General features: G+C 41.3%; 1 protein-coding gene across 5 annotated transcripts; it reads left to right on the top strand.

Moving 5' to 3' along the window:
* The first annotated feature begins 116 nt into the window (after positions 1 to 116).
* MGARP (mitochondria localized glutamic acid rich protein) lies at positions 117 to 20,238 on the top strand. Of its 5 annotated transcripts, none has more exons than XM_085546427.1 (7): positions 117 to 274; positions 1,300 to 1,403; positions 2,471 to 2,567; positions 7,052 to 7,270; positions 16,965 to 17,093; positions 17,626 to 17,674; positions 19,563 to 20,238. In XM_085546427.1, exons 1-6 carry the CDS (start codon positions 190 to 192, stop codon positions 17,670 to 17,672), a joined length of 681 nt encoding a protein of 226 aa, XP_085402553.1. In that variant the 5' UTR covers positions 117 to 189; the 3' UTR covers positions 17,673 to 17,674; positions 19,563 to 20,238. The 5 variants fall into 5 exon arrangements, with proteins under 5 accessions (XP_085402553.1, XP_085402551.1, XP_015716521.1 ...); XM_085546425.1 differs by having other exon boundaries at positions 16,965 to 17,111; XM_015861035.3 differs by having other exon boundaries at positions 16,935 to 17,093.
* The last annotated feature ends 3,558 nt before the right edge of the window (positions 20,239 to 23,796 follow it).

Here is a 23,796-nt window from a genome sequence, read left to right as displayed (position 1 = left end):
TCGGCAAGGCGGTCACCGCGACCCTCCCGTACCGAGCCGTGTGAGCGCCGGGCTCGCCCAGGTGCAGAGGCATCGTCCGGGGGTAGGGCCTGGGATGGCCCCGCCCTCAGTGCGGCAGGGGCGGGCAGATCGCAGCCCGTTGCGGTGCCGCTGCAGCACGGTGCCCGTAGCCCCGCTCACGCCGGAGCCATGTACCTGTGCAGGGCCGCCTCGCAGGCGCTGGCCGCTCGCCTTTGCCGGGCGCCCTCGGCCGCCAGCCGCCTCAAGCAGCGCGGTACGTGCGGGCGGCAGCGCTGTTCGAGGTGCTGTTCGGGTGCGGGGAGGGGGCAGCGGGGCGGCGGGGGACGCGTGAAGGTCGCGGGTGTCGGGGCTCTGCCGGGCGAGGACGGGAGGGCTGATGGGGCGGGAGGCGGACGCCCTTGGGAACGGCGGTCCCGCTGTCGGAAGGGATGCAGCAGCAGCACCGGCTCTTGCAGAGCTCCGCCGCCCCCGTCCCGAGGTAAGCGCTGATGTGCCGGTAGCGCGGGCGGACTTGGCCCCGCGAGGCAGGTGACACCAAACGCAAGGAGGGATCGGGACTATTTTTGCTTGCATTTACTGAGCAGCGCTCTATGGGTGAGACGTGTCTCGTCGGGGATGGGGGTCACGAAACGCAGCTGGGTGCCCGCACAACACGTGCCGGGTGTGGGTCCGTCTTGTCGCTGTACGGACGAACCCCAAGGCCGTAGCAGGCAGCACAGCACAGCCATGGTGGGCGGGATGAAATGGCTTGCGCTGTCATTGCTGTCAGTACGTGCTCCCGATGGCATTGTGTAACCCTGCCTGCCTGCCCTGCACGGCCTCACATCCCGGCCAGCATCTGAAGGTCAGCTGCTGAGCTGGGAGTGAAACACTGCGAGTTAAAAGCAAAAGGCTTTTTCCTAGACTTCTCTGCTGCTAAACGAAAGGGAATTTGTTACCACTGCGGCCTGTGAGTGCAGCGAGAATGAATAAAGGCAGATTGATCCTTTTGCTTTCCTTAAGCAGGACATGCCTGTATGACTGCACCCACTGATCAAGAGCTGACAGGCAGAAATCACACTCAGTAAATGGCACACTCATCAGATGTGCACCTCATTCAGTTAGGCACCACTCCCTGTTTTACTCCATTGTCCTATACATCACTAAGCCATATCCCCCAATTCTGTTATAGCTTATTCAATCATCTCTTCCCATAGTAAAGTTCAGACTCCGCAGTTCTATTTTATGATCATACGTTAGCGTCAATATTACATCACTATAAAGAACATTTTTTTGTAGCTCCTCTTCGCCAGATGTCATCTGGGAGTGTGCCCGGCTCTTCTGGAGAGAACATGATTTACTATCTCATCACCGGGGTTGCTGCTTTTGGTGCTTTGTTCTATGTAAGTAGGGGGGGACTGTCCGTGCTTTCTGAGCTGATGTGGTTCAAAGTGTGTTTGAGGCTTTAAAAACACTGTCAAAAAATGAGATCTGTCAATAGAATGTGGATGTTGTGGCATGTAATTGAGTACAATTGCATAGGAAAATCAGTTTAAGATAGCTAACGAAACGATGCATAATTCTTGCTTATTTCATTGTTGTTTTGATGTGTGTGGCTATTGAGATTCTTGGTGGAAGACTTAAAGCTATGTGAAATGGATTCCTCCAAAGATGGAGTAAGGCATCTGTCTTTAACACCTTGTCTCTTCTTGCCAACCGCAAACGTTAAGAGCATTGTGCAGTGGGCAGGACGGATGTGAAGGAAGCTGTTTGAAGCTGGGAGGGAAAGATTAGGAACCGGCTTAATTGGGGCACAAAAGAAGATAAGAATATTAATTACTTAGAAAAAGCATGCTTGAGCTTTGTAAACACCAAGTCTTTTCAAGCTTTTCTAGTAGTCTTTCACCAACCTTCCTCTAAGTTTATCAGACTGTGCTGAGGTCCCTAAAGCCTTCATTTTGTAGCTCCCTTCCTCCACTGAGAACTGAGATCCTGACTAGCATGTCCCCAAAAGGTACAAGTTTCTCTCTTCCCCAAAAATAAACCTCAGGAATGGTGAGTGCCATGTACTTGTCCAAAATACCATCACTCTTGTCTGACTGCCTGTCTGAAAGAATTATAAATCCTTTTGCTGTCAGCTTTTTGATTACCATGTGTATATATAAATATATTTATATTTGTAAAAGTAGAAACCAAAGCATAATTGCCTTTTGAAATATCTGCTAAATCCCTGAAGCATTATGTTTTCTTGCTAATTCCTACATGTTTCATCAATATGTTAGTGGAGAAAAATGGATTTTTTTATATGTCAATATATCTTGTAATCATTTGATATGCCTGTTAAGATGAGCAGTAACACTTGTTTGAAGCCCTTCCCTCTTCCATTTATTTTGTTTGGTAACCTTTGTTAGCTATATTGTCTCACATGTATGTATTAGCTAGATACATGTTTAGGTATGTTATTTTTCAGACGTACAAGGTAGTCAGTTCATCCCATAGCAACTACATTGAACATATGAATGTTCTCCACGAGAGAGGGCAGAAACACAAAGCTGACTCTTACAAGGGTAAGTGAAGCACTTCTCTCTCATTCTCTGGGTACATAAGGATCCGAAGCAGATTTCTGTGTTCTCTTCAGGCCTTCACCATCCAAGTCCATGTCCACTTTCTGTGACTTGGAGCAAAAACTGTCCTGCTCCAATGTCAGAGATGGGCTTCGTGTTTAGTCAGCAATCTTGGCCTGTGACCAAGTTGCAGTATCTTTGGTTGAAAGGAGTTAATGTCTGGACCACTAATTCTATCTTGGGTATTTTCGTTTGTTATACTGAAATCTTAATGAACTTTGATTGAATGCTGTCAAAACCAGATTTGTTCTTTTGTTTTGGGGTAGGGCTGGGAAGAGATGATAGCTCTTTTTCAGTCAACAGGTTGTCTCCAGGCCCCGTGTGTCAGGAAATACCTTGGATGTGCCGAGTTAGGAACAAAAGCAATTAAATAAATAGATTGAAGTTGTAAATAAAACCCATTTCTTGTTCCACAACTTGGGTTTAATCCTTTTTATTTTAGGTCTAAATGAAAAGCAAACAGCACCTAAATGTATGGTAAATCCTTCCGTAGTCCTTCATGCTTAAATAATTAGACCAAGTTAGTTCAAATGCTTGTAATGGAATGTTGTCTCTGTCCACATCAATTAGTGTTACAACATGGTTAATCTGAAAGATAGAACTTGGCAAGCATGGCCTTGCTATCAAAAGCAATTATAAAAATGGCATGTAAAGGACCTCATCACGATTATTGATTTGCCACTTGAAAAAAACCAAACATCCTAAAAACAGAAAGCACAACTTTTTAATACGTGAAGCCAGAGCTCTTGAAGCTGTCAATTTTTTTTGTTTTTTTCAGGGGCTGGCATCTGGAGAATCGATTCAATATATTTGCATGCTCAGAATGAATAGGTTCGAGTATGTTGAGCTGAAATTTCTTTTCCAGGACAAAAACATCCTTTAATTTTTTTGCTTCTAAAATGATTTATTTTAAATCTCTTGAAGTTTCACAACATGCTCTTTATTTTAAAGATTTTAGAGCCAGCAGATTTTAAGCTGTGTCAAAATGCTCTACTTTCTTTTAAGCAGCAGGTCTTGAACTTTTAGTCAGCAGGGACATTGGTTACAATTTTAGTGCAATTCCTTCTTGTCCCCAAAACAAAAAAATGGGGCTGGGACCAAAGTACATTTTTTCTCCTAGTGACCTTGCCTTCTGCTCTTCAAGGATGAAATGAGGGTTATGCCAACCTAATCAAAAGAACACAGTAGCATTAACTGCACCTCCCAGGCCACTCAAAATGTCAGCACATTCCCTCTCCTCACTTAGGGTTCTCTTTGCAAGGTACTGAGTTTTAACCCTAGCTTGCCAAAATGTTGTGCTGGATATCAGCAATCAGTGGTACTATTTACCCCTGGAAGGCTATAGATGTGTTGTCTGAGACTGGGATAAGAGTACTCAGTGCTCTGTAACTTAATAAATTGCCACTTTGGGCACTCTCCAGACATCCCATGATCTGATGCCTTTTGCTGTTTAGTAGTTTGCTTAAATATAGCAATTCGTGGCAGATAATTACTGTGAATGATGAGAGGCAGTAAGAGGTCTAAAACACTTCTGGGGCCACCTAGTGAAGACCTCTGACACTTATTTTCCCTGTTAATTTGGATTTAATTTTAGGCTCCTGACCAGACGCTCAAGCCTAAGTTTTTAATTGGACTCATGACTGATTCCAGTTCACAATACAAAACCACTGTTGAATCAGCTCTTTTTTCAAACCCTTCTACATTCCTAACTGTATCCTCCCCAGAGGATTTCTATTCTTACTTTTTTTATGGAATCCTCTCTGTCCCTTCTCAAAAGCAGCTCTTCCTCCCCCTTTCTCCTGTGCCATAGTCATATTTTGGTGTGTATCTTGTCCTGGCGTGTTACCCTAGTGTTGCTTTTCCCAAAACTGCCACTGCAGCTTCTTTCCCCATGTATTCTTTAGATTCAGTTAAATCCTTTCACTGTTTCACAGTAAGCATTGCTGATTAAGAACTATGCTCTAAAAGTCATCCAGTATTGTTTAGGATCATTTAAGTTCAGGCTTAAGTTACTCTGTAAAGCTGTTGATAACAGTGTGAAATGGAGGATAGTAAAGCAGCATGCCAAAGAGCATACTGTGCCATGTTTGCTGCGTGTAATATAGTAAGAAAAGAGCACTGCGGCTGAAGAACTTAGAAGCAGGGTGCAGCTGATCAGAGGGAGTCTCTCCTGATCCAAATGACTTTCATGGTTTTTCATTCTGAGGAAAGTTCTCTCCTCATGCCCCAAACCAAACTGTCTGTTACTAAGACCTTCATGTAGCAAACAGTGTTGGCAAAGTGAATGAAACAATCAAATACTATTGTAGGCTTTTTGATTAGTGAGTTGAAATGTCACTCAGTGGTATTTCAATTCATGTATTATGTAATATGTTAAAAAAAGAAACACAAACAGCAAATATTCTGCAGCTCTTTTTAACTGAAAGCTACTCTCAGACATAGGGAAGGATTTTAAAATGCCTCTGGTAGAAGCTGGACATGGAGTAGCAGTAGGAAATTTGGAAGATGATTCATGATTTGAACTATAAAATGATGCTTGCCTTGTGGAACATGCTACTTGCTTATTTAGCAAATACTGAATTCTGTCTTCCATTCATACATGTCTCCTTTTAACTTAATCCATATTTCCTCCTTTTTTTAGCGATGATTTTTCTTTTTAACTGAATGCAAGCTGATTCAATCTGTCTAATCTCTACTCTGCTTTTACACTTTCCAGACTAAAATACAAGGGAAATCTCTTTCCAAACCTGAGGAAGTTAAACACAAAGGACAGTCCTTCACCATTGCGTACCTTGCAGCCTACCCTGGGATGACTTTATGCCTTCTGTTGTAAAACTCCATCCTTGTGAGACTTTAAAAGAAATACCCATGTTTGCAAGGCCAAACCATATTGAGCTCTTAATGAATCTGCTTTGCAGAAGGCAGTGCTGAGATCGAGAAGCTGGCTGTTCTGAATGAATGCACCCTATGTTTGACTGTCCAATAAATTGTACTGAATGCTGAGCTTGGCTGTTAGTCTGTTCTTTGTGTAATCAATTTAGATTTTCTGAACTATAGCATTTTCTTAAAGGGACGTGGTCAGGTTATACAGTACAAAGCTTTGATTTTTACTAAACAATGAGTTTGTGCTGGCATAAAAAAATCAAGGAAAAAAGAAAAAAAAAAAAAAGGATTTGTTCCATTTATGATTAAATATAAAAGAAAAAATTCTGACTATGTCTCTTTAAGTCCTTCCCTTTTCTCCTCACTTAGCTCATGCCGTATTGCAAATTTTATTCCCAGTTCTGTTTTATCACCTGGTGCATTGGGTCTGGTAGTAAACTTGCAATGAACACTTGCTCTATAACTTTCTCGATCTTAGTGCATACTTGCATGGTGTTTGTGTACTTCTCATGCTGCTTTCTGCTGTTTGTGATGACTGAGTTGTAAATTCACACGCTTGGGAAGAACTGGGTTTTTCATTTCTAAAGAGTCTGACCCACAGCAATAAGGCAGTTTTTTGAGACAGCTAGAACTTCATAAAATGAAAATCAGTCGTAACTGGTCATATCAGTGTTGGGGACTATCTACTTAACATTCTCAAATTACATTCTTATTTATATACCTAATTTTGGTAGAAATCCCTTGTTTCTTTCTGTCCCACAGATCTTCTACTTCTTACTTGAGTGTGATGGCTTTTGCAGTCCAAAGAGCACAGTCAATATAGCTTTAAAGGATGCAGGATGGAGAGGGATAGCAGAATATCTCTGATGGTGTAGAGCTTAGACGTGGCACAAAACCCATCTGAAAGCTAATTTTGAGTTGGGCTCTGAACTGCTGTAGATATTGCCAGCCAAGGTTACTGCCTTGAAAATAGCTCTCCCCAAACAGAAGCCATGCCTTGAATTACAGTGCTTCTAATATGTGAGCCCTACTGGTAATACCTTATGGAGGAGCTTTTAAGTATGGTAGCAAGGGTCTTATCTGTGTGTGGCGTGGTAATGCCACTGCTGGTTGCAAACTGGACAAGAATCCATCTCCCTACAAAGTCAGAATGCATTACCACTGATCCTTTCAATAGAATGGGTTTGGAGCAACACTTGGTTTGATCTGCTTCTTATCACGTTTTTATTTTTATCCTTCCCTGCATCCCCACATTTTGCAGTCCCTTGTTTTAAGCCACACTGTCCGTTAATGTACTGAAGTAGCTGTGAAACTTGATAGTGAAGAATATGGTTTCTTTATCTTGTAAACATCTTTTATGGTGTCACACTTGGACAGTAGGGAGGATTAATTTTTGGTATAATGACTTGCTGTGTAAATTCTGATCCCAAATTTTAGTTGACTTCCCGTTTTAAAATTTGAAAATGACAGTAAAGGTATTCGGTGAATTTGTATTTCATGCATGCACTTTACACTCTCTTTATTTGTATTAAATAAACCCTTAGAAGGTGATGAAGAGGAGACAGCTGAAGTCACTGGAGCAGACGTGGCCACAGAAGAAGCCGATACAGCAACTGCTGCTGGACCTGCAGCACAGGAGGAGAGTTCTGGGGTTACTCCAGAAACTGGAGGAGAGGGTGACTTGCCGGCTGCAGACACATCCACTGCTGTGGAGGGAACACAGCAGGAAGCTGCTGCTAATTCAGAAGCTCCTGCAGCACAAGGTTAATCTATGAATGTAGTTTTTGCGTGTGTGTGTTGAGTTTTGAGACTCTGCTTCTTACGACAGAACACAAAGAACAAACACCATCATTCCTAACGGAGGTTGACGTGTAGTGAAAACTAATTCAGGTGTTACCTTGGATATCATGTGCATAATGTGATTACAGCTTTCAAGAAGGTTCATTTAACCAGTGTCTCTAAGAGCCTGTGGCACTGGAGTTGATCTAAAGCTAGGAGAATGAAGTTTGTTTTATCACCCCATTATGCTCCTTCAAGTCCTTACTTATGCTCAGGGGTAAGCATGTAATATAATTGATTAAACCATTATTCCTGTGACCAGATTCCTAAGGGTCTGTTAAGAAACCTAAACGTTGTATTTCACAGGCTTTTCCTAAGATGTTCACATTAATAGTGTAGTTCTCCTGACAGTGAACTTCAACAGAATTAGGTAATAATCCCCATATCATTATAATCTCATTCTTAACCATATATCAGATTGAAAATTTCAAAATGCAAAAAAACATCACATTAGCATTAAATACAAGTTAGTTGAAGGCCACATAACTCTTAACTCTGGAATACTTCAGTTTATCATCAGTTTTTAATTCTAGAATGATAAAAATGCAAATGTGTTCCTAAATTGCTTAAAGTGCAGAATTGTAATTTGAGTTTTTATTTTGTTTTGCAATCAAACTTATTTACTGCTAACCTGTAAGTGTAGGGCAATAGCTTTTCCCTCTTGATTGGTTCAAGTAAAGTTGAATGGGACAAACCAAAACAATTGGAATTATTTGATAGGTAGGAAAGCAGCAAACATTGTCATTTGGTATCAACAGCTCTTTAAACACAAAAAACTATTGACAAGTCTGTGATGAAAGAGAAAATTCACTGTAATCTTTGCTTTGGAAAGGAAGTCTTCAGTGTGCCTGTAGTACATGGGAAAACCAGTGACAGCTTTCGGTTTGGATTGAACATGGAACCTTTACTGGATGTCTGTGTTTGACTTCTTTAGAGAAAATAGGTATGCATCTACTTGGAAGGAGAGATCCAAAGTGCAAGGCAAACTGAAGTGAAAAGGACTTCAGCTGCTGGTGTGTGGGAGGTTGCTGCAGTTCCTTGAACGGTGTTGTCTGATTCCAGAAATATTTTAGCCTTTTTCCTATAGAAAGCTATTTCTATAGAATGTTTAGACAACTCCATCTAGGAAGGAAATATTCTGGTGTATGTTTATAAGTCAAAGCTGCTGAGAGAGATGCTGTAAGATGGTCTTTGTCTGTGTTGCCCTACAAAGCAATTGTAAGTTTTCACTCTTAAGGAGTGGGCACGGGCTTGTACCCCGAAGTGCTGAATGTTCCTTTCACGGCACAGATCTTGGGATAGTTCCTGATTGCTGGGGAGGGTGGGATTCTCTATGGTAAATATTCCTACTGTTCTCTCAAATACAAAGCTGCAAGGGCTCTGGACTGTTGCCTGAGGAACATTGTAGGTATATTGAATGTGAATATTTAAAGCCAGGCAGGGTAACTGTGTAGTTAGTAAGTGAAGCTGTGTGGTGTAACTGTTAGTAACTGCTGGGGCTGAGCAGATGCATTATTCAGCAATTGCTGATTTCCTCAGTCTGTTTTCTCTGGCAACATAGTGGAAACCCAATGCTAGAACAGAGCTTCTTTTACAAAGGCATTTATAAGGCATTCTGAGGGCTGTATCATCTGCCCAATCTCACTGCAGCGATTATTCTTTGCTGAGTGGTAAAGCGAGCAGAAATGATCACATGGGGCTTCTGACATCTTCCTTCCAGCCTCTAGTCAGAGCGTTTCATATTAAGAAGAACATGTCACATCTCGTTGCAGCTGTGCTTCATCTCAGTGATCACCAGCCTCTGAAGCAGGGGAGTGTCTGATCACTGCGGTGCTTCTGGGATGTTAGAACTCGGTTTGGAGAACAGGTCTTTTGTGCCACTGGTCACTAATCAAGGCTGTTGTGATTAATTGTGCCTAAGCTATGAGTGAAGGTTCATGTGAGGATCCTCCTCTAGGACTAAGTTGAGCCGTGACCGCTGCGTAACCTGAGTCCCGCTGTGGGAGGCTGCCAAGGCAGCCATGGCCCTGTCACTGGGTCACCTTGGTGTTCCTCTGCACGTCCAGCCCAGGCCCAGCCTGCCGAGCAGCCACACTTCTGATCAGTTGATGCCTCAGGCCTCAGCCTTGTGAAGGTTTTGACAAACACCACGGGGTCTTAACACAAAAGCTTAAACCAGTATCACCAGTATCCCTCTCCTAAAAGCTAGCTCCAATTAATGTTGTATATTAAATACAAGAAGAGAGCATTTTGATTCAGAAGTTCTCTTCTCTGGATGTATGCCAGTTTGTTCAGAGTACTTACATGTCTTTAAAAGGTGGTGATTTATTTATATCACTGCAGAAATTCCTTTCCGTTCTGTATTTGACCTAATTGGTCCTTCTCTCCATTGAGAGAAGAAGCATCTGTACTTCTACTGAAGCAGAGAAGTGTTTTCTCTCAAAGCTGACAGGGAAAATGCAGGCTTACTCTGAAGAGTACTCATCTAAATCATTTTGATTAGTTTTGCTGATAGGGTGATATTACTTCTGCAGATGAAGGTGCAAGGATTTTTATTCCCATTAAACCTCTGCTTTCTTAAATGCAAGCGCTTCCTTTAATATAAGGCTTCCTGTAGCATCTTTGGAAATGTAAGCTGTTCAAGCAATGGGCAGTCATCTCAATGGTCCAGCAAGCAAATAGAATGAATGTGTGAGTTCCTGTGGTTGCTCAAACATGAGCAAAGCCTTGGATGTAGATACTTAGGGTGATTTCAGTTTTAGAAATTCACATTCCATTGCTTTTATCTGGAATTTGGGGAAATACTGTTGCAAAACAAACACACACACGCACACACAAAAACACAAACAAGAACACCCACCTATTGTGTTTTGTTACACTCCTTCTAAGATTTTAGATTCCTCTAAATTCTGTTTCTCTGCTTTCTTTATTACTCACTTGGTTACTGCCTGATGCTGGTAAGTTTCATGCTGTTTTCCTTTTAATGTGCACTGTGTAATGGTAAGTTAAGATCAGTTATTTATCTGATAGAACAAATGCTATGAAATGCATAGATTGACAAGATACTGTTTGGATTAGGCATTGCTGTTGCATTAGTAACTGTTGGATTGCTGCTAAAGACTCTTTTCTGTCTCTGATACGGACATTTGAAGTTTTGACATTATCAGCTGGAGCAAAAGCAATTAGCCCACAGCTATGATTCCTAGATGCCTGGCTTCTGTAATGTAGGTTCTTATTAATTTTGCAAGTATTGAAGAGTGAGGTCTCTTTTTCATTTATCATTTCAAACACTGTTCTTCCATGGCTGGTTTTAGGAATGGTGAGTAACTATGTTTGAGGAGGATTAGCATCTGAATGTGCCAGTGTTTTCCATGCTAAGCTTTGAATAACATTATAATGCCAGTTGTCTGCAACCTAGAGAAACAAATATAGGCTGTGCTAGGCAAGAGTCACAGCTTTCTAGACAGAACTTTTGCTGACCCCATCACACAGTGATGCCAAGCAGATAAAAACACCTGACATAGTCAGTGTACTTATAAGTTTATAAGCTTGGTAAATTACCAAAGTCTGAGTATGTACCCAGCTGCCTTCTGATCTGTGCTATGACACCGTCATCATTTGGAAGATGGCTGAAAAGTCCTCAGACTAGTTTGTGACTGCTCACACTTATTCAGAGGCTTTCAAATTGGCAGCACTCAGTAGAACAAATGCATCCTTCTGGCTGTTTGTGAGATGTGTAGGAAGAAGAAAAACTGTTCAACCTGCAGCTCCTGGTGACCTTAAGTGTTGTGGTAGAATGGATAGTGTTGGACAGGCCTTAATAACTGTAACACAGTTGGAGCTGTACATTTGGAGTCTGGGCATGTGTCTACAGTGCTATTCTCCCTTGCAGCCCTCATCCTTGCAGCTCATCAAAGGCCTTTCATATTGACAAGTTTCCTGCCTTAAGTGGGCCACTAGATATAGAATGGTGTAACAGCAGACAAACAGATTGAGGAAAAATCTCCACTTAATCTGACTAAATTTATGTTCAGTTATGAAGTATAATAAAGATTTTCTGTTTTGAACATCCTTTTAGAATATTTTTTCTAATATTTCTAATAATTTGAGGGCAGCGTTCATGTTGCTAGAAACACTGTTGGCTGTTCCTGCTTCATATTTATCCCTTTCTTCATCTGTTCCTTGGGCTGCCATTTTTATCTGCTGTCCTTCAGACTGCCATGCATTGCCCACTGCTCTCTTATATCTTTCATCTGTTTTTCCTCCATATAACTGATGACTCCTTACAGCAGAAAGAACAGGAAGATCTCTGTGATGTTGGATGAATGGGAGGAATATCATCTATAGTGAGATCACACGGCATTTGTGGAGCAATTGGGGGATCAGGCCCAGCCAGTGTGGGATCACAAAAGGCAGATCCTGCTTGACCAAACAGATCTTCTAATATCAAGTGATCTGCCTGTTGGATGAAGAAGAGGCTATTGATGTGGTCTACCTAGACTTCAGCAAAGCCTTTGACACTGTCACCCACATTATTCCCCTGGAGAAGGTGGCAGCCTGTGGCTTGGACAGGCACACTCTGCTGGATAAAGAACTGGCTGGATGGCTGGGCCCAGAGAGTGGTGGTGAATGGAGTTAAATCCAGCTGGTGGTTGACCAATGGAGCAATTGACCATGGAGGTGTTGGAGACATTGAACCTGGAGGTGTTCCAGAACTTCTTAGATGTACTGAAGAACAGGGATTAGTGGGGTGCAATTTATGCTAGGATTAGGGTGGACTGGATAATCTTCTATTTTCCAAACTTAGAGATTCTGCAATTATATGAATATTTAGAAAGTAATTCTGTAAGAGCTGTGAGTACCCTCCTTTACAGAACAACCCATCAGTAATTCCTTTCTGTCCACTGGAAACTGTCTTAAGTGAACAAAAGAACAGATCTAAGGGAGCTGGGCACCCCCACCTTTTGAGTTCTGTTTTTCAACTTCTCACAAATACATTCTTGGGCTGTTTTAAAATGTGGCAGATTCTGACTTTAAGCAAGTTCTACTTCACAGCAAGTTTTCTATTATTTGAGCTGTAAGCAGGGAATGTTTTGTTCTGAGTATCCTGATGTTCCAGGGGACATCCCAGAGACCCACAGTGGAGCTCACTGAGGACAGTGTGTAAACGTAAGCATCACATTTTGTTATGATTTGTTGTCTTATAAACAAAACAAAGAAAAACACATAAATCTGTCAATAGAATATTGTTTCTTTTTCACAACTACTTGATTTTTTAATTTTTTTTTTATTATTTTTTTATTTTTTTCCCCTTTGGAATAACTGTGTATCTCTGGATATATTATAGGTAGCTTGAAGTCTGAAAGCCTTTTTCAGTTCTTTGGTTTGAGAGCATTCTGTGGCTCCAGGCAGATTCCATGTGTATTATGCTGGCTATCGGGTGTTATTTTAGCTTTGTAAAGCTGAATTCTTCTGCAGATAACATTTGCAGAAGTAATTGAACATGACTTGCTGCGTGAAAGATAGCAGTCTCTTCTTGACTGTTGGAGGGGGGGGAAAAAAAAGATAGGGCTGTAAGTGAGATGATTCAGAAAAGTGCATTTTTAATATAATGAGCAAGTCAGCATAGTGATACCTGCTGGCTATTTTTATTGGTTATCTGTAAACTGGGATTATTAGACTGATAAAAATAATCAGAAGTGTTTCACAACGGAGCACTTGGAACAAGGAGAACACTCTGCAGCAGCGCTGAGTTAACTGGCCAAAGGTGGGGCAAGTTTTGCTGTGAGAGTGAAATTCTGCATTCCCAGAGTGCCCTCTACCCCCAGCTGTGTTGTTTGTTCTTTTAAATGTGGACTTTTCCCTCTTTTCATGCCACACTACACGAGTCGATTTTCTCTGTCTTTACTTAGAAGGGTGTTTTGCTTTCACGATATAAAATGTTTCATCTGCACGAGGACGGAAGAAAGCAGTTCTTTCCTTTTTACAATAATTTCTATACACAAATACTTCATTTGTTTGTTTCTTTTCTTAGTGATTGTTAACTAGCTGCTACTGTAGTAGAAGTTTGAAGACATAACCTTCACATTATCGTGGTTGACAGTGAAGACAACATTACTCTATATGAGTGCAGAAAGTGAACTTGCTTCTTTCTTCTCTTTCATCTCATATCCTATTGTGGCAGGCTGTCTTTTGTCATTTTGTTTCTCAGGAATCCTGGTCAGTGAAAACTCATGTGTGAAATGATAAGTACACGTCTGAGCATTGTTAGCTTAGTACGTTAGCTTTCATGCATGCTGTGAAATAGAACTCAGAAAATTCTGCTGTATGAACACTGAACTCTAAAATCTTAGAGTAGCTCCCATGTAGAAGTGGTCTCAGAAATGTTATCTCCTACAAAACTTCCTGAAAGAGCCAAGTTCTTAACAGATTTCACATCCACTTCCATCAGTGTCTGCTCGACTTGTTCCATAGCTCCCTTTCATTTGCCTGCTTCAGGATCATCTTACAGCAGCATCTTGTTTCCCAGGTGGTGGAACATGACTGCCAATGGAAGTAGGTTCAGCTTCAGAAGGGAACTGTGAGTCCCAGACCAAAGTCTAGACTGATCCCTGTTTGGAAATTCCCTCAGGAAAGCTTGTTTAGAAAGCTTAAAGCTTGTTTAGAGAGCTTCAAAGCTTCGGGGGAAGATGCTATGAAAGTAGTAGGATCTGAATTCTGAAAATCTATCTGTATGTTGTTGCTATTGGCTGGAGAAGGTCAACACATATGATTTGAAATTGTGTTTTCTTAAATTATTATCTGGAGCAAACATCAGTCAGTCATACGGGTCATGCAAGTCTCTGCTAATCATGTTTATCTGTTCTGCTGGGAGAATGTTGAGCTCACTATTATTAAGACCAGTCAATTGAAAATCATGAGAATGCAGAAACGCAATGCATTTGGAATGCCCTCTGTTCTGCTGTGAATACACAGAGATGGATGGTCATGCTTTCTCAATTCTGGAACTTCTTTAATTTGTGGGAGTAAAAACAGTGTTCTTGGAGACTGTGGAGACTGACATAAAATAATTTTATGCAAAAGGAAGACTTTCTTCACTGAAATTATAGGGATGTACTTCTGTGAAGAACTACATATTGGACATAGTGCCAATAAGCTACTGGAGCTTCCTAATGCTGCTGCTTTGTTTAAAAACAAAACAAAACAAAAACTTAATTTCCTTTTGTCTGAAAAGTCAATTTCCTTTTTTGTATTTACTCAACTCAAAACAGATGGGTTTCCAGAGCATAAATAGTTTGTTGTTGTTTGATGCATGTGTAGTGCGCAGCTGGTTATTGCCCAGTCGTGTTTCTGCACGCACAGATAGGAAGGGCACATTTCTTCTCTAAATAGTGATCTTGTAAAGCAAAGGAGCTGAAACCTGTTTAAGAGTGCACGTAATTATCTTATGTGTAAATAGGTGGTATTTTTGTTGGAGTTCAGTGTTAAACTGAAGCAATGGATATGATAAAGGTGTTATGTGCTGATGATTGTGCAGCAGTACCGTGCCAGGAGCCTCAATACCCTGAGGACTTTGTGATTTGTAAAGTTGCTTTGATCATCTAGAGAGTAGGATAGATTTCTCAGATGCCTGAAGTTTGTCTGTACTATCTTTTGGTGCAAGGATAAGAAGGTTGGGCTCCTATTTCAAATCTGCAAGTGCAGTATTATATGCAGATGCCTTGCAAAATGAGAGGAGTATCCACTGATGTTGTGACTTAACTGTTATCCCAGGGAAAAACTTATAATTGACAAATGCCTGATGAAGAATTCTTTAAAAAATAAATCCTTTTTTCTTATCAGAAACAAACAAAAAGAGTTTTTTACACAAAGGCTGAAATTCTGCTATCAGTTTAGTACCTTGCGTGGAACTATGACACATTTGGAGTCTGTAGGGTAATATGTCCTAATAAGAACAGGGGTAGGAGAAAAACACTGAATGAAACTGTCAGATTATGAAACCATCTAACTGCAGTGCTGTTGGTAAACGATGGTGTTTTGATTGTTTGTTTCTGCAGAATTAAGAAGAAAGCACTTAGGAAGAAATTAAGAACTCTAAGGACATTGCCATTTTTAGATTCTACATTATGTGGTTCAGGGTGAATCATTTGAGATGGATTTGATTGGAACACTGCAAATATGTGTTTTGTTACAGATGCTGAGGAGCTGAAGTAATGTTGTATAATAGCTGTGATCAAGCAGCTGGGCATTCAGTGGAAAAAAATGCTACAAACAGTACTTAAATACCACGTGCCTTCACTGCAGAGAGGCAAAGAACAATGCAGGTTGTTTTCAAAGCTGGTGCAAGTAGAGAAAATGGGTCCCAGTCATTGCTGTGCAAAGACACACGGGACTTCAGGATTTCAATCTGATCAGCCTTCAGGAAGCAGCACCAGTTAAAATGTTGTAACATCTGGAGAGCCCTACTTTGAAAAATAAAAAAGCTTAAATTTTGTAGAATTGTAGAGCTAATGAAAGTGAGAACTGATTTCAGGAAGTTAAATCAACGTGCAGGGGAACAAAAAGGAGAAATTCCAGAGCTTGGTGCTTTGTGCTACTAGCTGATCAGTAGAAGAGGCAGGTATGATGATCTGTCGTTATATTTAATGTTCTTCACCAATTCGATTCTGAAAGAGATGGGTGATTTCAGATTGTTCTCAGGTAATCATTAACCTGGAGATGCCCTGGGATCACTGGGATTCCCGTGAGCAGAGAAAAATGTGTTTACCTAATGAGGGGAACACAGCATTTGTTCCAAGACAGAGACACAAACAGAACCAAAAAGTATATATATACAGGTATATCAGGTTAACGTTCAAGATAGCTTTCATGTTCATGGACCGGTACAACACTGTGTTCATGATAATGCCATCTTTGGGAGATATGTTTGGCAATGCATATACAGGGAAAGAACACTGAAGTTCTCTGCAAGCTGTTCAATATGAATTTGAACAACTAGAATCAATGCAAAGATCCTTCCTGGACTGTGTGTCCTACTTTAACTTAGACTATGAAGCACGCATGTTGCTGTCCTGGGCAACATAATGATAATGTAACAGACAACCACATAGAATGGCTGGTTGCATTTCCCACCTAAATTGTAACTGTAACAATATGGGGAAGCTAATATCTTGCAAGTGTTAGATAGTTTTCTACAGAATCGTAACCATCGGTATCTTGTGTATCATTAACAGTTTGGGAGAAAGCAGAAAAAAAAAAAAAAAATAATAAATCTGTAACTAAAAGAGAATACATAGCTTAGACAATATCTACCTTTACCCTAACTATGTGAAAATAGCTCACATTTATGTCTTTCTGCTTCAGGGCTAGGAAGAGTCAGATACTTGTAACATTTCATGGACTTCCACTTGCAAAGATGTATTTGCATAGCAAAATTTAATCGTCTTATAGACCTGTTGCCTTCAATTACTTCCAACACGCCTGTTAGGTGGGCACTTTGCACTTTGTGAGCCGTGACTGCTTTCCCTCTCCTGTACTGGTGAATGGAGGGGGAAGATGAGACAATTATCTGTCTAATTTGATTCATAGAAACTGTGAGTGAAGTCTTGGATGTTGCAGCTTCTTCTACCCATGAGGAAAACTTAGACAGTGTCAAGGAAGGAGTAGCCTCAGCAGCTCAAGAGATGTCTGACACAGCCACGAGGAACCAGGATGCTGATGCTGAGGAGTCGGGGAGAGCTTCAGAAGGTGCAGGAGTGCAGCTGGGTCTGAAACCTTTTGTCTTGTTTGCTGTGCATTAGAAATAGATGCAAGTTGGGCACTGGTGGCATTTGAGTACAGTGCCTGGCTAAGAGCCTGGGGGTAAAGCCATTGAAATTGCTGCATGCAATGTAATGTGCTTTTTTACAACAAGTCTGACTTAATTTGAAAGATGGTATCTTCTTAAATTACACCACTGTAAAGAAAAATGTAGAATATGGTATGTATAAACCTCACAGTGTTTCAGTGCAGCTATAAAGGATTGCTCTTCAGAATGATGATTGAGAGAAAAATATGTGTTAAAATCATCACACCAGTTTGGAGGCTTAACCCCTAAACTCTATTATTGTTAGATTTATCAAGTTTAAAGGAAAAATGTCTGCATGCCTAGTATGACTTAGGAAATCATATTTCCTTAGTACAAAGGATCCTTATTGTTCATAGCCGGGTATGTTATTTCCTTTCCTTCTGCATGTATACTATTAAGTATTTCTCATTGGTGTTTTGTGTCCACTTTCAGTTTCTGAGGAGGAGAAGTCACCTGAAGAAGTTGCTAAGGAACCCTAAAGGTATACAATACAATTGCAGCAGGAGGTTTCCTGTGCTCTCCCTTTATGTCTTTCCCAGGCAGTGGCAATTGCAGCATGTGCAAAGTCTACATGTGCGCTCTGATGGTGAATTTGTATTTCCACACATAACAACTGCCCAGCAAAAAAAAAAAAAAATAATAAAAGAAAATTATTTTATTAAATTTCTTTACTAGGAGAGTGGTGAGGTCCTGGAACAGGCTGCCCAGGGAGGTTGTGGATGCCCTGTCCCTGGAGGTGTTCAGGGCCAGGTTGGATGGGGCCCTGGGCAACCTGATCAAGTAAATGTGGAAATTTGGTGGCCAGGCCAGGGAGGGGGTTGGAACTTCATGATCCTTGAGGTCCCTTCCAACCTGGGTCATTCTGTGATTCTGTGATTCTGTAAATTGGTGTTAAGGAATGCTTAGCTTTCATCAGTTGTGTTTATATCTTCATAGAAAAAAAAGTATTTTGTCCATGTTTTCTTATTCCATGCAACTCTTCTTTCCAAAATGTACCGTAAGATGGTGATAGAAACCCAATGGGAAAGAAAAGGCTGGCTAAAATATGGACAAAAGGTCTGGTAGAAAATACATTAATAACAGCAAAAGAAAGCTAAGCAAAATGAAAGCTAATCAGGTAAAGCTCCCAGGTCAGGAACTCTGCAAGTCAAATTATTTTTATTCCGGATGGAGCACCAGTAAAGGAGGAGAAGGAAACAGAGCAAAGAAAGTGTTACTTTTCATTGTATCCTCAAAAAGCTTGATGTCTACAAACCCTTAAAACTTGATGGGTACAGCAGTACGGGCCATGCTTAAGTGCATGTTTACTTATTTCACCATTTGCAGTGCTATGATAGGAGGCATTAAGATAGTTTATCTTTTGATAAGAAATAAATAATGTTCTTAAGCCACATCAGTAAATAAACCAAATGTCTTGGGTCTTTTTGTATGTTATTTTAGCAGTTGAGACAGAGAAAAACAAATCTGAATGAAACCAATGCCAGCATTTCAAAATTGATTGCAAAATTCTTGTCTATGATATCTTCCTCTACCAAAGGGAATGTTCACGTTTAACTGGGAATCATGGTTTGAAGGGGAGCAGATATTTGATGATTGTGGCTGACATACATGGAAAGGTCACCAGTGTGCTCCTGAGAGCTGAGGGTGTTGCTCAAAATGAGGGCAAAGGGCACCCAAGGACACACAAATGTGGTGGGAGAGGGAAAGTAATAGTGTTAAGAAGTGTTTCTTTTTCCTTTTTCTCTTCTCCATCTGTCAACATCTTGCTACCCTAAAAATTGGAGCAATGTTACAGTAGTTGGCGTTTAAAAAAATACTACTTATTCAGTGCAAGGGTAGTAGTAGTAGTAATGGAGGAAATTATCAGATGAAGCCTGGAATTGATTCTGAGAGTTTGTCTGAGTATGAATAAGCTGTTGTTGCCCTTTATTTTGAGAGTATGTAGCAGTTCTGTGTGTGGGTCTTGGCCCCAAACTGACATTGCCATGAAATTAATTCCATTGGTGATCTCAGCAAACATGTTTGGTTTACTTCGTGCTTAAAGTTAAGTAACTATCTGTAGGTGTAAGGAGTAGCAAATGTGCCCAGCATGCGGGGAAATAACTTACACCTGAACAGCAGGGCTGAAGTCAAGGGATTCACTGAATCTTGCTTTGGGTGGGGGGAGGGTTGCTGAGCAAGTTTTTCCAAGCCATGAGATAAGTAGGATTTACACAGCAGGTAGTGTTTATATGCTGTAATTCACTTAACTGATAACCTGCAGTCAGAAATACAGTGTGCTTTGTATATTTGCAAAGAAATAGACTTGATGAGCAACGTCTGTTGCTAAACATCCATCTAAAACACATTCTTTTTTTCCTTTTTCTCAGTGAGCAGCACTGCCGCCTTTGAAAAGTTTAACAGAAACGTTTGTGGCAATCAACCAGCTGATTCCTGTGAGAAACCTCAGACTCTTCCTTGGAGACAAAACGAGCCGTGCTGTTTGTCACACCACACATTACATGTTAGGACCAGTGTTCATTGCTGCAACAGACAACCTAATATGACTTCAGTTAGTTAGATGCTGCTGTCATTAACAACTCTGCTTTAGGAAGTAGCACCCAGCACCAAGTGCAGGAGCACCACCCAGCATGCAATAGATAGATGTGCTAAGAGAAGTGGTATGCTTCACTGCATCCCTGCCAGGTGAGCTTGTTCTAGTTCCTGGTTTTCCAGGTGTTTATGTTCATTTCTTACTTTTGGTCCAAACTGTGGTGCTTTATTATGCCACCATCACATTCCACACCAAAATGAAAGTTAAAAGTTCTAAGGAAGTTAAAACCTTATACAAATCCCCTGCTTACAATTGTAACCACACTGACATTCGGCTGTACAAAATATCTGGTTTTCCTCCTGTGTAAACCTTTTAGATGCTATACTTCCTTGCGCAATAGAAGCCCAGAGTAAATGTTTTTAAAGCTTCTGCTCTGAGAACAAGAACTGTTGCATGTAGTAGCAATAAGTGCTGTATCGCAACTTGACAGAAACAATGAGCATCAAAAGCAAGCTGGTTCAGGTTGTCTTTATTGCTCAGACTGGTGGCTCCTACTTGGGGGTGCTGAACCCCATTCCTACCAAACTGTGTTCGGTTTGCTATAATCTTTGTGTTGTTCTGCCTTAGCAGTAAGTGGCATAAAAAAACAGGGGGTTCAGAGAAGACTCTTGTACAAATAAGGAGGAATTTAGGCTGTGGTTAAGCTCCTCTGAGAGCTGGCAGGTGGCCTGCAAAATCCCAACAGGTGGCTGTGGCACAGGTATTCAAATGGACAAGGGTCTTTAGGATCTAATGAGGAACAGAATGGCTATGGAAACTCAGAACAAGCAGTTATACATCAAAAGATTCTCCCTCTGTGAGGGGCATGTTGCAACAAAAGTGAAAAAGAGCAGGGAAAAGTATCTACAAGGCCCTTTACAAGCCAATGGCCTCCCCCCCCCTTTCCTCCCCCCCATTTCTTGGCTTGTCATTATTGTCTTAATAATGAAAATATCTATAATAATCGACTTGCATGCCAGTGTCCTCCTAACCCTGTTCTGCTATTTGTAGGCACGCAATTGTGTATTCAATAAAAAGTATTTACAGAGATCCCCATCAGCTAGAAAGTGTTACAGCCATCACAGCATAACAGTAATTCTAAATGAAGCCTAAATGAGGTGTAGTGTACACAATTTATGTAGAAACTCTGAACCAAAAAGTCTATCTGACTGCTTTCTCTGCAAGCAGAAATTTGAAAAGACACTGAAAGGGAAATTACAGTGTTTTAGCATTCCTACCCATTGCATAAAGAAACTCATACTCTTTCCTTTATCATAAAGTAGATTACAAGTGTCCCAACAGAAATACAGCCTAATGCCCCTGCTCTTGTTTATTAATACCTGGAATAATGCTCAAGCAAAATCAGGCTTCTGAGCACCACAAAGCTCTTCTGCAGCCTTCTACTTAAAGGATAAAACCTCTGTGATTAAACAGAATTTTTATAGACAGAGCTACCAGAATAAAAGTCATAGGTTGATATTTGCTGGTTGTCTGTCTGTAGTTACCTGGTAGATTAAACATTCTGTGATAGATGCATGCTCTTAAATGTACTATTTCATATTTAGCTAAGAATTCCCAGTGGAAAAAAGCTATTTCTACACCTGGCTATACATTTTCTGACACTGTAGGACTTGCTGACTGCCTCTTAACCTCTGGAGTTAATCTGGTATGTGGCAAACAGACCACAAGGGGTATATATTAGCCCATGCTAACTGATGCATGAAGAACAGAAGCCCAACCTATGGGGTGCTTCTCAAAGCTTATCATTTCCCAGTTTCCAAAAAAAGTATTAGTTTGAGGATAACCCATATATATGCTTCATGTCAGGGATCCTCTATATGCTCCTTTTGAAGAAAACTAGAAATGCACTTCAGCTGTGATGCCACGCAGCGCAACATGGTTCACTTCAAAACTCATTTATCTTGCTTTAAAAGCAGATGTAACGTCCTGTAATAGGAAGATGGTAAGACTAAAGGAGATGAGGAGAAAAGTTGTGCTTGACAATATACTTCAAATTCCAGAGTAAAACTTGGGAGTCCTGTCTGTCTGAACTGCCAAATGCTTCTCTGCATACAGAGTCTGTGAAAGCAGGCAGTGAAGCGTTTCACCTCCCTCTAGCGCTGGTTCATGGAAGGGTGACCACCTGCTGCTGCTAGCAGTAATTTGCTTAGCTGAAGTGCTGGATGCAGGTGAAGTCCATCCAAGTTTCAGTTGTACCCTTTCCCATGCTGCTATCAATATAGAATTTGTTTTTTTCTTTTTTTCCACTTGCTTCTTAAAACATAAGGCAACTATTTAAATAGATACTTACAACTGCAGGTTGGTACTCCAAATTTGGAAAATTTGAGAGTAAAATGCCTTAACTGGGATTTCTTTTGCATGAGCATCAAGCTTTGATGATGTGATAAAGTACTATTTTTACTTATTGTCTGGTGAACAAACAAAAAACCCCAAACACTGAACCCAGCATTGGGGCTCTGCTTCTTCTCCCATCTTCCCATTCCTTTCTCTCCAATTCTGTACCAACTATCCCACCCCAGCTCCTGTTTTAGCACAGAAGGGGAAGTACAAGAAGCTCGTACCAGCTGAGCGACAACATAGGAGCTCAGTGGTTTGTTTTGTGGTGTTTGCTTTCAGATGGTACCACCTTGCAGGTACAGCTACTGCAGCCACTGTTTCCTTTTGCTGATGATAGGAGATAAGGCAGTGTCACAGAGCACAAGCACGTGTGGGATGAGGGGACAGATGTAAAGTCAGAAGGTATTCTGTACCAAGGGATGTAGGAGCAAATATTGATTGGTGTGCTACCTGTGGATTAACTAGCCTATTTCTAGTGCTGTCTCATCATCACACGGACAGTTCTGCTCTTAGGAGTGGTTTTTCTTGGTTGCATGCTGGTGTTGCCCTGCTTACTGCTGCAGCAAACAGCAGGTGTGCAGGATGAGGGAAGTAAACTTTATTCCACAGCCATGGCTGCTGAATGGTGTGGTAGGTAACAGGATTTTCCTTCGTTCTGGTCTCTACTCCTTCTCCTGGGAAGCTGCAGGAGATGTTGGCCCCTCCAGCTTTACTGGGGTAGGAAGAAGGGCTTCTGATATGCGTTGGTTTCATGTACAGATTCAGTGTCTTTTAGTTATCTAGAATCTTGCTTGTTTGGTGATAAATAGTAATTACCCGTTGGCTGACATGCACTCACGTAATCAAACAGAAGAGGGCACTCAATCAAAGGCAGTAGGGATGCTAAAACCCGGAGCAAAGAAAGCATTCCCCAAAAGCCGGAGCTGAACAGGAAGAAATAAATAATGCCTTCTTTTATTCACCGGGTTTTATTTTCAATAGCTTAACTGTACAGCTCCTTTTCATTCTGCTGCTGTAGTGAGCAACTTAGTTCCAGTGTAAACTGCGTGGTGCTGAGGCTGTTAGGGAAAGATAGGAGCCAAACCTGGCGTTCAAGACTTGACAGTTCTTCTGGTATTCTTTGCAGACATAACCTTCATTAATGTGGTATTTATGCTTGAGAATACAGACGTGAAACAGACTTAGGGTCCTCAAATTAGGCCCCACATCCCTGCAAAAAACATCTGACTCTTGTACAAAGTAGCATAGGGCTGGAGGAAACATTTGTTGCTTTGCCTCGTGCAGGGATACTAAGTGGCACTTGTTGGGGTCAACACCCCCTCTATCTCTACCAGCATTTGCCAGGGACTGACGTTAAGGATCGGCTCCTGCTACTGATGAGAGGTGGGTGATGTAAAGCAGCAGTAGATCCAGCAACTGAACAGCATCCAAGTGTGTGCACTGTTCAATCTTAGGCAGGCTGAGAGTGTGAAAAGACTTCAGTTTCGCTACACTACACGCTCTGTTACAAGGCTGGGCAACGCCGGGCTCCTCAGCCATGCGCCGTGGCTTCCGTGAAGCTTTTCCTTTAGTTATCGTATCCCGAAGGGCACTTACAGCCGGCTGTCTATCAGTGCCGGTGGTCGCACTGTTCCGCACCTCCCAGACCAAGGCAGGGAGGCTGCTGGCTGTCC

The sequence above is a fragment of the Coturnix japonica genome, chromosome 4, assembly GCF_054131305.1.
Source record: "Coturnix japonica strain WE chromosome 4, WE-NBRP24, whole genome shotgun sequence".
Lineage (NCBI taxonomy): Eukaryota > Metazoa > Chordata > Aves > Galliformes > Phasianidae > Coturnix > Coturnix japonica.
The sequence above is the reverse complement of the archived record's forward strand: the minus strand, read 5'-3'. Positions and strand labels throughout refer to the sequence as shown.

Excerpts from the sequence above, each read along its gene's own strand:
- MGARP (XM_015861034.3), top strand. The coding sequence starts at position 190 with ATGTACCTGTGCAGGGCCGCCTCGCAGGCGCTGGCCGCTCGCCTTTGC. Across the intron at positions 275-1,299 it reads CAGCCGCCTCAAGCAGCGCG|CTCCTCTTCGCCAGATGTCA; the intron begins GTACGTGCGGGC and ends ATTTTTTTGTAG. Across the intron at positions 2,568-7,051 it reads CAAAGCTGACTCTTACAAGG|AAGGTGATGAAGAGGAGACA; the intron begins GTAAGTGAAGCA and ends ATAAACCCTTAG.